This window comes from Lepidothrix coronata, unplaced genomic scaffold (assembly GCF_001604755.1).
Source record: "Lepidothrix coronata isolate B3197 unplaced genomic scaffold, Lepidothrix_coronata-1.0 Scaffold28, whole genome shotgun sequence".
In the NCBI taxonomy this organism is placed as follows: Eukaryota; Metazoa; Chordata; class Aves; order Passeriformes; family Pipridae; genus Lepidothrix; species Lepidothrix coronata.
In genome coordinates, this window is record NW_016690208.1 from 1,089,148 (window position 1) to 1,102,448 (window position 13,301).

The following is a 13,301-nucleotide window of genomic DNA, read 5'->3' on the forward strand; positions in this document are numbered from 1 at the left end:
GCTGTAAACATGTATTTGGGCGTCCAAGCCCAATGGTTTGTTGGCTTTGTGGAGCTGGAGAAGACCAAGACAATTACATCCTCAGCATGATGGGTGACTCCTGGGCAGGTCTTTGGTCCCTGCCATGGGCTGTGTCTTTCCCATGCCCCAGCTTGTGGTGCTTCCAGCCACAACTGGCTCGTCTGTCCCAAAGGAGGTCTGAGCCAGGCAAGAGCCTCTCTCTTTCACTTGAACCATAAACTTTTCTGGCGTGAAACCTTCCGGGTTTGGAGTCCATTATCCATGCACTTATGTTTCTTGGAAGAGCCCCTCCAACTTCTTGTCCTTATTGAGCAAGAAAACACAACACACATGGGTCCTTCGGGGTTCATTGGGGCACCTCATACCTGCTCCTACATCTGGCTGTAATGAAGCTTGCTAATTATTCTCACAGATTAGGGACTTTATTTGCTGAAACATAAATATGTGAACTCAATACTCAGCAAATTCCTGCTCTCTCTTGGCAGATGTCAGGATTTTTAGCCTGACCCTGTTGGGGTAATGCCAGAAGATAGTTTCAGGTCTTTTTGGCAAACAGCATACCAGGTGATAAGATAAATAAATTCTGCCCATCGATGGACAATCTGGACCTGCCTTTTGGCCTAATTAATAGCAGGGAAAGCACCCCCAGGAATATTTCTTTCAGGACCAGGCCTGCCTGGTCCTCTGCAGATGGAGAAACAATGCACAGAAAATGAGTTCTTCGATTTAAAAGTGCTTTAGTACATGACCTCACTAAGGGAGCCCTGGTGAAGGTGGTGAGGCTGAGTTTTCCATTCATACTGCAGAAATTAATCCTTTTTACGGCTAATAAACCTCAGGAGTATTTCTTTTATGCCTTTATCCACAAAACAGCATTGCAAATTTCAGAACTCATTTTCATTTCCATTAACTTTCCAAAGCACAGGAGGCTACCTCTCAGAGAGAAGCTCCCCCTGAATGCCCCCAGAAGACTCTCCAGGTCCTGGGTTCAGCACCACACTGTCAATGAACCGATGGAGGACACAGGTTTTTAAGCATCTTGTTCTAATGTTTGCCAGTGTACTGAGTCCTCCCTCGAGTTCATCCTGCTTTATTTGTCCTCATCTGCTCTGTATTAGGAAAAATGTAGGTCCTTGCCTCCTAGCTATTCATTCCTGCCCTAGAACTCTCAGGACATACGAAGAATCACTTGTAATAAAACTAAATAGCAGTTCATTCCCCAGCGCTGGAGCAACTGGCTTTATAAATCTCCTTTTTTTTATAAAACTCTTTCCAGTCATTATCCAAAAGCACACCCTGAAGTCAGGCTCAAAAGTGGAGTTGTGCTAGAACTGCTGCAATCTTAGATGCCTTTCTTTTTTTGCTTGCAGGGTCAAAAAGGAAAGCAAGGAGCACGGGGCAGTGCAGGGAGCAGAGGCTCACCGGTAGGTGAAAATTCAACTTTCTGCCCCAGGAAATGCTGTCTGGGAGCTCCATCTCTAACGCTTCTGTGATTTCAGGGCATCCTTGGGCTACCAGGTCCTCGAGGAGTGGTGGGAAGGCAAGGTCAAGAGGGAGCCCCTGGAGTGGACGGAGTGCCCGGGAAGGACGGTGTGCCCGGAATCCTGGTGAGTTTCAATTACAGCCTTTTGGCATCAATAACAAATGTAACTTGGGAGCTGGAAAACTAAAAGGGAGCACAGGAGAAATTGTGTTACCCAGCTGTGGATATTCCTGTTTACACATACCCAGAGTGGATCCTCCTCACATCTCACGTGCACACAGAGGCAGCAGCTGCCTTTGCATGGCCAGGTCTGTAAATGAAGTGGGGTTTGTAGCCTGACAGACACGTGCATGCACAGAAATCTGTCCACATCTGCAAACCCACCCCTGCCCAGATGGATGGTGCCTGCTGAGGGCAGAAGCTGTGCAGAGGGGGAAAGAACATGTTGTTTCATAACCTCTTCTGTGTTTCTTTTCTAGGGAGAGCAGGGGGATGATGGGGAAGAAGGTGTGACTGGGATGTCAGGCAAGAGAGGGAACCCAGGTGTGCCAGGCCTCCCCGGGGCACAGGGACCACCAGGATTCAAGGTGAGTTTCTGACTTCCTAAGATATTGCTGTGAGTAATCCAGTCTGTAGCCTGATGTCTCTAGAGGTGGGAATCTCCAAGGTCTAATATAGTCTCAATTCCTGCTGCCATCTTTCACTTAGCTAGAGGCTCTGTAGGCTTCTCTCTTTATCCATCCATCCATCCATCCATCCATCCATTTTCATGGTGGTCACAGCAGCTGAATGTCCCAGAAACCTTTCCTCCCTTGTCAAAGGTCACCGAGCTCAGGAACCTCCAGACACACATACCCACACTACAAACATTTCCATCTTTTTTCATTAGAATCCTGGCTTGAAAAAAAATGGAGAGTTTGCAGAGGAACTGCTACAGCCTGGACATTCTACCTGTAGAATGTCCAGGATGGACAACTCCATGGAAAATTCAAGTTTCCTCTAGCTGCTCTACAAGGCCTGAACTGCTGAAGGGAAATTTGTGCTGCTTGGGTTTTAACATATATTTAGTGGGTAAATATATAATATATAATTAATATATAATATAAAATATATAATATATAATTAATATATAATATATAACATATAATGACTGGAACCAGTATGGACTTGGACATCATGCTGGGTGGAAGCAGGGCCAAGCTGCTTCAGTGACCTCGGGGTTTATTCCTGGTCCTTGCCCTGATCCAGACTGGCCACAGGACCTAAATTAGACCCACAGCAATTCAGCCTTTTGTAGAGAGACTCTGTAAATAGGAAGACTCCAGCTGGGTTTGGAGAGGCTCTGGGATCTGATTTAAATTAGGGCTCCACAGCACATCACCCTTAAACTGTCACTTGCTGCCCTCCAGCTGCCTTGGGCAGAACAACAGGCTGTGACCAGAGGTGACTGACAGACCCTCGTGTCCTTGTCACAGACTCACATCCTGCCTCCAGGGAAAATCGTTGCCCCTTTTCCAGCTGTTCAGCCATCCCAGCCTCTCACCTGCTGCACCTCTTGTTGCTCCTGGCACTTGGCAAGGGGAAGAGGAGGGGAGCAAAGTGTGATGCTGGATCAGAGAAGCCCCTCTCTGGATTGAAGTCGTGGAATTAGTGCAGGGGAAAATGTTGGCTTTTCAGCCTCTGGATTGAAGTTCTCCAGCTGAAGTCTTGGCATGTCTTCAGCATTTTCCATGGATTAATCATCAGTTGCCAGCCTGCTGGGGGGAAGAGATTATGGCAAGCTGCAGGGCAGGACAAAGAATGTACAAAGTGCAAAGAGAAGACAACTCATTCCCATTCTCTCCTCAGCCCACGCAGGCAGGACAGCTCTGCTGAAGCTCCTGCTCTGTGGGGACCCCAGGAGGGGACATGGCCAGGCCCACCCTGCTCTCACCCTGTGCATCCTGAACAACCCACCTTAGCAGACCAGGGGCATCCCCTGATGCAACCACATTTCTTATCCCACTGAGCCATCCCTTCCAGCTTTCCATCTATGGCTATTTCGGCTGAGTGTTATATTTAGCTCCTGCCCCTTGGAATAACAGGAAAATCTGTTATTTTTAGGGTGAAAGAGGATTGCCTGGACAGACTGGCCAAACAGGGAAGAGAGGATCACCGGGAGGAACGGGCCTTCCAGGGAGCCCCGGCGACCCAGGACCCAAAGGACAGCCGGTTAGTGGGGATGGAGCTGATCACACCTGACTCCAGGCTGTCTCCTGCAGGAGAGGGTGCGGATCCACAGGCTGGCACAGCAGGGTGAACCCTGGGAGGGTCTTTAGGGGACCCCATATCCAGCTTGTGCGTGGTTATAGGAGAGAGATTAGGACTAATATAAAACAAGGCACAAGGTGAACCCCCAACTACCTCAACTAAAATACTTTGTTTGTATATTTTACATAACACCCTGTGATGGCAGTATTCAAGCTGAAAGATAGTAGCCAACACCACCATAACAAGGCCATTTTGTCTCAGATATCCACAAGTGACACGTTCATTTGCCCTGTATTGCCACTGCTGCTTCGCTGCAGGGACAATGACCAGGTCCCCTTGGCTGAGATGACTCCATTGTCTTTAAATCCTTCTGATTTCTTTTGCTTTTGCCTGAAATCCCTCTAAAAAGAGGGCTTGGTTGATTCTCCTAATGCAGGGAAGACCTTAGTCCTCCCTTAGTAGCAGTTTTGCTTTCCAGGATCCATAAATGGGCAGTTAAATCAATTTGTATCCTTGGAAAGTTTCTTACGCTCCACCGAGTCCAACCAAGCCCTTCCTTGCCAAGCAGTTTCTCACTGTTGTGGCAGGAAAAACTTCCTAACAGTGAGATTTCTAAACTGACTCTGGAACAGCTTTGTAACAGAGGTGGTGGAAACCCCATTGCTTGGGTCATTTACAGCTGGGCTGAACAAGTCATTGTAAAACACCCTGTAAAGCACAATCCATCACGGGTCACACAGTCCTGCCGAGAGGCCAAACAAGCTTTTTCCATCTCTGATGTTCCTGGGACTGGAGATGAATCATCTGGTGAAGGTTTCTGACCCCCTTTTTTTTTTTTTTTTTTTAACATTGAATCATTTTGCATTTTGACATCTGAGAAGCTCGGAAATATCAAAGGACAAACATCTCAAACATGGTGAAAGGAGGGTGTTTACATAAGGACATGCTACCCAGGGTGGGTTTTTTATTCTCAGAGTGCAAGCTATGTGCTGATTCAAGCTTGATGGCCTTCCAAATATTTTATTATTATTTTTCTTACAAAATTGAGCAAAAATCCCTGCAGAGTTAAATAGGAAAAGAATTAGGGGACATGCATGGCTTTCCTGGGTTTGAGTGGGAGGTAATATTGTAGGAACACACACTTTTTTAACAGCTTGAATGAGCATAGTTTGAAATTATCCTTTAAAAGGTCAGTTCAGTTGGTACTAGAAATAAAAGAAGACCTTGTTTTAAGGGGCTTTGAGGCTATTTTTTTTCAGCATGAACTTCCAAGATCAATCTCAGAGCAGATGCTCTGCATCCTGCTTCTACTGATTGTGGGCCAAACCAGAGAAGCATCTGCTAGAAATAGTGCATATATGCCTCCTGTCTGGGGGCAAAAAGGTTTAGCCTGTGAGATCTTCTGGAGTTGCTTCTAGATTGCTGTTTGTGTAGTTCCTCCAACAGATTTCTTTCATCCTTCCTCCTCCTCACTCCTCCTTAGACTGAAGGGTAGTCATGGATTGCTCTTTGAAGCAGCTGAACTCTTGGTGGGTCTCTAAGTGACCAGCCATCAGTGTGAACTTACTGTTGTGCTTTGTCCCTGTATTTGTCTTGGCTGTTACTTGCAGGGAGACTTCGGAGAGGCAGGATTTCCAGGGATTGCAGGATTGTTTGGGCCAAAGGTAAGAGGCTGCTTGTGATCAGCTGGTTTTCTGGTCCTTCTTTACTGGGGGCAGACAACACAGTACTTGTTGCAAAGACTTTGTTATCTGCTCTGCAGAAACTGTGGAAATTGAATCATGATCCCAACTTTCTTGAGTTTATGCATCTTTATTTGTTAAATGAGTGTGTGTTAATATATATATATTTGTTAAATGAGTGTGTGTAAATACATGCAGGAATTTATTCCTGTTAAAATGGGCAGCTGTTAGAGGGGGAAAGGGCTGTCCTAGAGACTCCATGGCTGTTTTTCCCACCTGAACATCTTTCAGACCTTTGTATTTCCAGCACCTGTCATCAGCCTGCACCTGAAACAAAGACGTGCATCCCTAACACTGAGGGCCTTGATTTGAAGTTTAGAGCCATTTTATCATTATATAATTTTCCTGGCAAAGAGGGAACTGTCTTTTTTCAGTAGAAAGTAAAGGCCTTGCAAAACAGAAGCGGGAAAAGAATTTTTAAAAACGTGGACCTTCCTATTCCCACATAGGAGGCAGCACCTTATCCTTGCAGCAGAGCTGTAAGCAAGGGCATAAGCACAAGGTCTGGTTATTTAGTGGATCTCATTTTTGCTTGCAGGGCCCCCCAGGAGACCTTGGGTTCAAAGGCATTCAGGGACCACGTGGGCCACCGGGTCTCATGGTGAGTGGTTTTCCAGTTTGTTGGTTTGGGAGGATTTTCTTCCTTCCCCCACCGCTGTTTCTGAGGCTCCAGGGTGCTGTGAGGAGCACAGAGCGCTGCTCACAGCTGTGGGTGACCACATCTGCACGGGGCTTGGGCAGTCATGGTGCACAGACCACTCCAGCTACACTGAAACCTTTCTATTTCTGGAATTTCCGAGGTTTAACATGGGTTGTGGCAACCATACTGCGAGGGCTTGTCTCTTTGGGCTTGCACTTTGAAACAGCCTTTTATTCCAGCTACAGCAAATACCACCATCGTGTAGCAAAGAGGCTCAGTGTCTTCACTGACTCTGCCCTGCTAAAAGTGACCATCAGTTCCCATGTGATGATTCACACATATCTTTTCTTTTCTAGGGAAAAGAAGGAATTATTGGTCCACTTGGCATTCAGGGTCCCACGGGAAGCCCAGTAAGTGTCTGTGCTTTTTTCTGCCTGTCTTTTTCAGAGGAGCACAGTGCGTGAGATCCAAGATGTTTGAGGCCAGCATAAGTAAATCCCATTAAATGAGAAAAACAAAAGGGGTTTTAAGATCAGCAGCTTCAGAAAAGTGCAGGCTTAGTCTCTGGCTGCATAGATGGTTGCAAGAAGATTATTAGCTTAAAAGTGAGGAGCAACTCAAGCCTAAGTGCAAGGGTTTCTGTAGATTGCCTCAGAGGCAAAACTGTTATTGCAGATTTTCAAAAGCAAGCTGCCAGATTTCCCAAAGAGCTTGGCCTGAGGGGTCAAAAAAACACAAACCAAACTGATAAGTGTATTAAACTGGCAAATATTTGATTCTAGGAAGTGTTGAACATCCCTGCCTGCCCCAAAATGCCAAAAGCACTGAACACAGACTAAGGGTCAGGTCGGTGCTTCATAAAAACATGAACATGACACTACTCAGAGTTCAGTCCACAGCCTGCTACTGGCAGAGGGGAAAATCAGCAAGATGAACTTGGGCATTGCCCAAACATCCAGTAATGGTGCTTTTGTGCCTCGGGATGGAGGAGCCAATATAACAACCTGAGCTGATGTGTCAGAGATGCACTTGGGTCCTTGCAAGGAGCTTCTGGGGAGCAACACTCAGCAGTGCAGCTTGTGAACAGTCACTGACAGACACCTCGTGTGCTTTACAGGGGCCCAAGGGAGACAAAGGCAGCCGTGGGGAAATGGTAAGTGCTGGTCCCACCCCTGGATGTCCCTAAGAGGGTCCCTCCCTTTGAGCAACCAAGAGTCACACCAGGCTCTGCTGCACCCACCCAGGCTTGGGCTCAGGGTGGTGGCATCAGGCTCCCATGAGGGAGCCTCTGGTTTTTCCTGCTCACATTTCCTACCTCCATGGGCACAGCAGAGGACACTGTGATGGCAGGGACCTCCACCCCAGAGTGAGCGTTCACTGGTGCCAGGGCCATCACCATCCTCTGCAATAACCTCTCTGCCGTTGGCAGACCCCCTGTCCCTCCAGTGCAGCACCCAGCCCTTGCACAGGCACCTTGGGAACAACACACGGGTGTACAGGGAGATTTGGGGTTAGTAATGAGCACCTTCTGACAGCTTCTGCCTTTTTTTCTTCTTTTTTATTTTTCTGCAGGGCCTGCAAGGTCCAAGGGTAAGTATTCGACATCACTTTTTCTGACTGATATCTTGCATTTAAATAAAACAGTTGCTTTTACAGTTTATCAAATGTAAAGCTGCAGGGTGGGTTATTGTGCACACAGGGAACATGACAAGTACCTGGGGATAAGGAATTAATGACAGTTGAAGAGCTGGAAGGGCTGGGAGCAAGGGATGCCATAGGAGTGGGCCAGAAGAAGGCAGATGCACCCACAGCAGGGATATGGACAAAATGGGGCCAACTCCTGTCTCTTGAAGGGTTTGAGGGAGAAGCTGCTGTGAGGTGTCAAAAATCCAGAGGATTTCAGCAGGGAACAGATTCCTGCTGATGACAACAGGAATGGAAAATACAAACTGGAGATATTTCACTAACTGATGCCACTCTGTCTTTAGGGTCCTCCAGGCCCACGAGGACATCCTGGCCCTCCGGTATGTATATGTGGAAAGAGTTCAAAGACATTATTGAAACAAGCTAAAATTATTGCCATGATATTCTCCAGAGGGACTATTCACTCACTGGAAATTATAGCTTAGCCCCATTCCTCGTATGCAAAACTGTGTGTGAATGGACTAGTGTTCCTTGTGCTTTACTCCAAACCATCTCCAAGTGTTTTATAGAGACAGCATTGTTGCCTCTCACTCCTCTGCATTGAGGGGCTCCAGGGAAACGAGGATTTCAAAAGGCCATGACTGAATATCTGTGCAATAGTGACTGCCCAGCTTTCTGGCTGATACCCCTTTTTCCCTTTGATTTCCAGGGACCGCCAGGAATTCCAGCCTCGTTTGTAAGTTGCCATTTTCTGTATGTTTGTTAATGATGACAATAAGTCCTGTAGAGCCCAGGTGCTGCTGAGACCCTGAAGGCACACACTCAGGTCCAGCAGAAACTGCTGTGTTGGCAGGGCAATGCTTGAGTTGCAGTCTTAGATTGAGAAGCAACTGTTTGCATCAGGGCACGTTCAGCTTCTGGCAATCTCAGTTACCATCTTTTTCACCCCCTCCACTAGCAACAAGATGGCTTTGGGACAGCTTTCCAGACACTGATCCACTCGAACACCGCGCTCAAGACAGAGGTAAGAGTGAATTTTTAAACTCCCTGGTCTTTGCTGGAGCTGGAGGCTGGGAATGGTCACAACGGTGTTGTCTGTGTGTTCAGAGTTTATACACACAAAGCTCTGATTTATTAATGTTCTTGTGGAATATTTGGAGTTTATGTACGCAGAGGTCCAGTTTAAAGGATATGGTTCTGTTGCATCACTCATTTGTGAAGTTTCAGACCTCATGACTTTGCCATCATGACTTTGCCAGTGCTTTAATGATCTCCTACTTGGGACAGCAGGATCCTAGCCAGCACAGCCTGTCTTTGACCCACTGATTTCCCCACAGATGATGCAGAAACCCTTGTAGTTACAGCACCTGGTGTCCCCAAGGCACCCCTTTTCTCCTTTTCTCTCCAGGGTTACCAACATCCAGACCTTCTCATGCTGGACCATGGAGGGGAGATCTTTAAGACTCTACACTACCTCAGCAACCTCATTCAGAGCATCAAAAGACCCCTGGGAACCAAGGAAAACCCTGCACGAATCTGCCGGGACCTCATGAACTGTGAACAGAAGATGAACGATGGTAGGGAGCCCTGAGTGTGCAAAGGCTGTGTCCTCCACAGGCTGTTTCACATGGCCCAAACTGGTCTCCTTCCCTGGGACCAGTCACAGAGAACCCAAAACTTCCCTTCTCTCATTCACAGAAAAGGTTAAGTGTCCTTGTTAATCCCCAAACCATTTCTTCAGGTACCTACTGGATTGACCCAAATCTTGGCTGTTCCTCAGACACCATCCAGGTCACCTGCAACTTCACCAACGGTGGGCAGACATGTCTCAGCCCCATCACCGTCTCCAAGGTAGGCACAGCTCAACCCCAGAGTGGTATTTCCCATCCTGCTATTGCCAAATATTTATGCAAGGGTGTGTTGTCCTGGGACACCGGACGGTGACCACAATGACACAGCACACAGGTTTCTCCTCAAGGCAGAGTTAGTGCAGCTGTAACACTGAGAATTGCTCTGATGTGTTAAAAAAAATACACCCAAGACTCTTACTGACTTCTGTCAAAACAGAACTATAAGTTCCACCAATGTTTAATGAACCCATAACCTTCACAAGACCAGCAATTTTGCAAACACGCTGCTCCCAAATCCTTTGTTGAATTAATTTATGTTCAGGTCACTCTTGCATTTTGCTTTCTGCCACCTGAAAAAGTGAGGTCAGCTTAAACATACAAGTTTCCAGTTAAGTTAGTGCTACAGGGTTTTCTTGAGGAAGCACCTGCACCAAAGATACAAATATCAATATCTGGGTTCATTTGCAGATGAACTGGCACCTGCTGCTTTGCAGAAGTGTATTGAAGTCAAACTTTACATAGTTTTCCTTCTACTTAAGGACTTTTCAGTTTTATTCTGCAAACTAGAGGACCAGCTGTGTCCCCACGAAAACTTTCCAAACTGATTTGGCATCTGGCCCTTACGCCCATACTCGTGCCAGATCCAGCTCCCCCCCAGCCCCTCTGCAGGGCACCCCTGACCTCTCTGTCACCTTCACAGCTGGATTTTGACATCGGTAGAGTCCAGATGAACTTCCTGCGCCTGCTGAGCTCCGAGGTGGTGCAGCACATCACCATCCACTGCCTGAACACCTCCGTCTGGCGGGAAGGCTCCTCCGAGAAACCCTCGGACAAAGCCGTGCGCTTCAAGGCCTGGAACGGGCAGATGTTTGAGGCAGGGGGGCAGCTCAGGCCAGAAGTGGCAGCTGATGATTGCAAGGTATGTTGCTCCTGAAGAGGGAAGAGGTGGAGAGAAATGCCAGGCTGAGCCCACTCAGGGCTCACAACAAGGCTCGAGTTACACCTGTGCTGCTCATTCTACAGAGAAAGGGGAGAAGGGTCAAGTTTACCTGTTCACCATTAATTTTCCAGTCTGGGATGCAGTAGCAGCTCCTGTGAAGTAGATGGCCTTCAGACAGAAAGCAAAAAGCTAAATTCCAAAGTTACATATGAGATGCAGCAGCAATTAAATGGCAGAAGGGGAATGGCCACCCGTGGGTGGTGGACGTGGCTCTTGCCTGATGCCATGCAGAGTTGAGAGCCACAGGGCTGCATCTGGGCTCACTGAACTAGGAGTTTGTGTTGGTGCTACCATCCAAATTGTATTTTCATCAACCTGGTAAAGGATTCCCCAAAATGCTCTCTAAACCCCACCCCAGATCTGTTCAGCCCAAAGAACAGCCCCTTGTCTCGTGAAACATGTTCCTGTCCAGCAAGGTTCACCACCCAGCTCATCACCTTTTTCTCTGTCCCCCCTCCCTGCACAGATCAAGGATGGACGCTGGCATCGGACTCTCTTTTCGTTTCGGACACAGGACCCTCAGCAGCTGCCAATTGTCAACATCTACAACCTCCCCCCATCCGAGCCAGGAAAGCAATATCACCTCGAGGTCGGCCCCGTCTGCTTCCTTTGAACCAAGCTATGGAAACCGGGCTCCGAGGCTCCGACCCCACGGTTGGCCTGTCCTTACACAGGCTCTCCCACCTCTCTGCAGCAAGGGCAGCTGGGCTGTATCTTTTGGGTCAACTCTTGCTCTAAGCCTTTGGCTCAAGGTCTCAAAGAACCCGTGATCTGCTGAACTCAGCCGGGTGTTGAAAGGAGGAAGAACAAGGACGTGACCAGTGAAAAGGGATCAGGGGACTGGATGTTGCGGTTCCACACACAAAGCTTTTCCCATGACCAAAGAAAACATTGAGAGAAACCTCAAGCGACTTGGAGCGTGTGGGGTTTTTTTTTGTTGTTGTTTCTCCCTCACCACCACCACCCATTTTGTCTGGTTCCTGAGTTACCAAATGTTCTTTCGATTGAAAAAAATAATTAAAAAAAAAAAAAAAAATAGAGCTTCCCTCTCAGAGCTTGTCACCTTCTGGACGGCCACGTGCTGCATCAGGTCTCCCAGGCGGAGCTGCAAGTTGAATCTGGGCTGCTCTGTGTACAAGGAAGCATTTTGATGTGCAATATTAGAAGAAACAAAATAAATATATTATATTATTTAAAGCAAAAAGAAAAAGGAAAAAAAAAAAAAAGCTAAGTTCCTCCTCCTTCTGTGAGTTTGACCAACATCCCCTCTCACGTGTGGTGTTGGGGTAGGGGGAGAGTCCTTGAAGCCAAGAGTGGGGACTGGAAGGAGGAGAGGGGAAGAGATTGGTGCTAAAATAGAGAGAGGGAATGGGCTCGTCTGATTTGTTTCTACCTCTCACTGTGAAATCTCTGGTGCTCTTAAAAAAGTGTGTTATTTTATATATATATGACTTTAAACTATTTAAGGTTGTGAAGGTGCTACAGTGTCTTGCCACAGACCCAAAAACAAAAAGCCCCATAGGATCACCTCTCTCTGGGAAGAGAGGAGCTTACAGTCCACAGCTAAATCAGAGAAACAAATCACCTTAAAAGGGATCCTTTAGTGGCTGTGGATATCATTCACATGTAACAACTCCCACTGCATCCAAAATCACCTACAGGATATTTTACAAGCAAATTTGCCTTTTTTTTTTTTTCGTTCATCAGCACTTCACGGCTTTGGGAGGGGAGTGAGGGACACAGCTCATCTGGAAGTGTTGAGCCTCAGAGAGCTATTTTTGAGTCAGTTGTCGTGTAACTAGTTGGGCTGTAGCTGCACTGGCCCCATGTCCATGCCAGCTGCGACTCCCTGGGCTAAGTTCATATTTAAACCCAGCTCTGCAACCCTTCCCTCGGCCCCTCTGTCAAGACTGACTTGATGGTACCTTGTTTCAGAACCCAGCCAAGCTTGGAGGGGTTTTGTTTTGTTAAGTTTTGTAGAAATTTAGTCTCTATATGTAAATTTGGAGGATTTTTTTTTTTTTAAAGAGGATAATTATGGTAATCTTTAATTCTATATAAGGAATAATATTGATGTAATCAGAGCTGTACTGTATCAGAAACTCTTCAGTGCCTGTTTGGAGTTTTCATGTCTCATATGGACTATGGAATTTATTTTTTTTGAGGAAAAAAAATTATCTGTGAGTCTCTCTTCGTGTATTCTTTTTTTTTTTTTTAACTACTGCCTGCTGGTTGGTTTCCAACAACCATCAGAAAAGGTTAACAGGATCTGTCCCAAATACCTCGCCCTCCACGCAACCCCCTGCCAGAAATACCTCACCCCCAGGCCAAAATCACCATCACCCATCACTCACTGCCTCCCTGCACACCCCCCACACTGCAGGTCTCTCCATCTCTCATCCCTTGCCGTTGGTTTTATGTGTTTTCCTGAGGCTGCAGTTACCATTTGTTCTCATTAAAGCTTTTTTTCCTTTTCTTTTTCTTTTTTTTTTTTTTTTGGACTTAAAATAAATATTTAAAACTGAGGCAATGAAACTGGACTGGAAAATGTTTTTTGGTTGGTTTTTTTTTGTTTCTTTGTAGGAAACTAAGCAGGCAAGAGGTGCAGAAATACCACCACCCCCCATCTCCTGGGGTGACAACATTGGTGTGACAGCCTAGGTTCCCCCAA

At 46.8% G+C, this 13,301-nt stretch overlaps 1 protein-coding gene across 1 annotated transcript in view; it reads left to right on the forward strand.

The window, feature by feature from the left end:
* Positions 1–12,804, forward strand: part of COL27A1 (collagen type XXVII alpha 1 chain) — a 146,427-nt gene extending 133,623 nt beyond the window's left edge. Inside the window, exons 46-61 of the mRNA XM_017810351.1 lie at positions 1,392–1,445; positions 1,521–1,628; positions 1,984–2,091; positions 3,608–3,715; positions 5,365–5,418; positions 6,035–6,097; positions 6,493–6,546; positions 7,254–7,289; positions 7,709–7,726; positions 8,125–8,160; positions 8,490–8,516; positions 8,739–8,804; positions 9,189–9,357; positions 9,522–9,631; positions 10,331–10,549; positions 11,097–12,804. Coding sequence (XP_017665840.1) covers positions 1,392–1,445; positions 1,521–1,628; positions 1,984–2,091; positions 3,608–3,715; positions 5,365–5,418; positions 6,035–6,097; positions 6,493–6,546; positions 7,254–7,289; positions 7,709–7,726; positions 8,125–8,160; positions 8,490–8,516; positions 8,739–8,804; positions 9,189–9,357; positions 9,522–9,631; positions 10,331–10,549; positions 11,097–11,243 — 1,377 coding nt within the window. The 3' untranslated portion in view covers positions 11,244–12,804. The remainder of the gene's footprint in view (positions 1–1,391; positions 1,446–1,520; positions 1,629–1,983; positions 2,092–3,607; positions 3,716–5,364; positions 5,419–6,034; positions 6,098–6,492; positions 6,547–7,253; positions 7,290–7,708; positions 7,727–8,124; positions 8,161–8,489; positions 8,517–8,738; positions 8,805–9,188; positions 9,358–9,521; positions 9,632–10,330; positions 10,550–11,096) is intronic.
* The last annotated feature ends 497 nt before the right edge of the window (positions 12,805–13,301 follow it).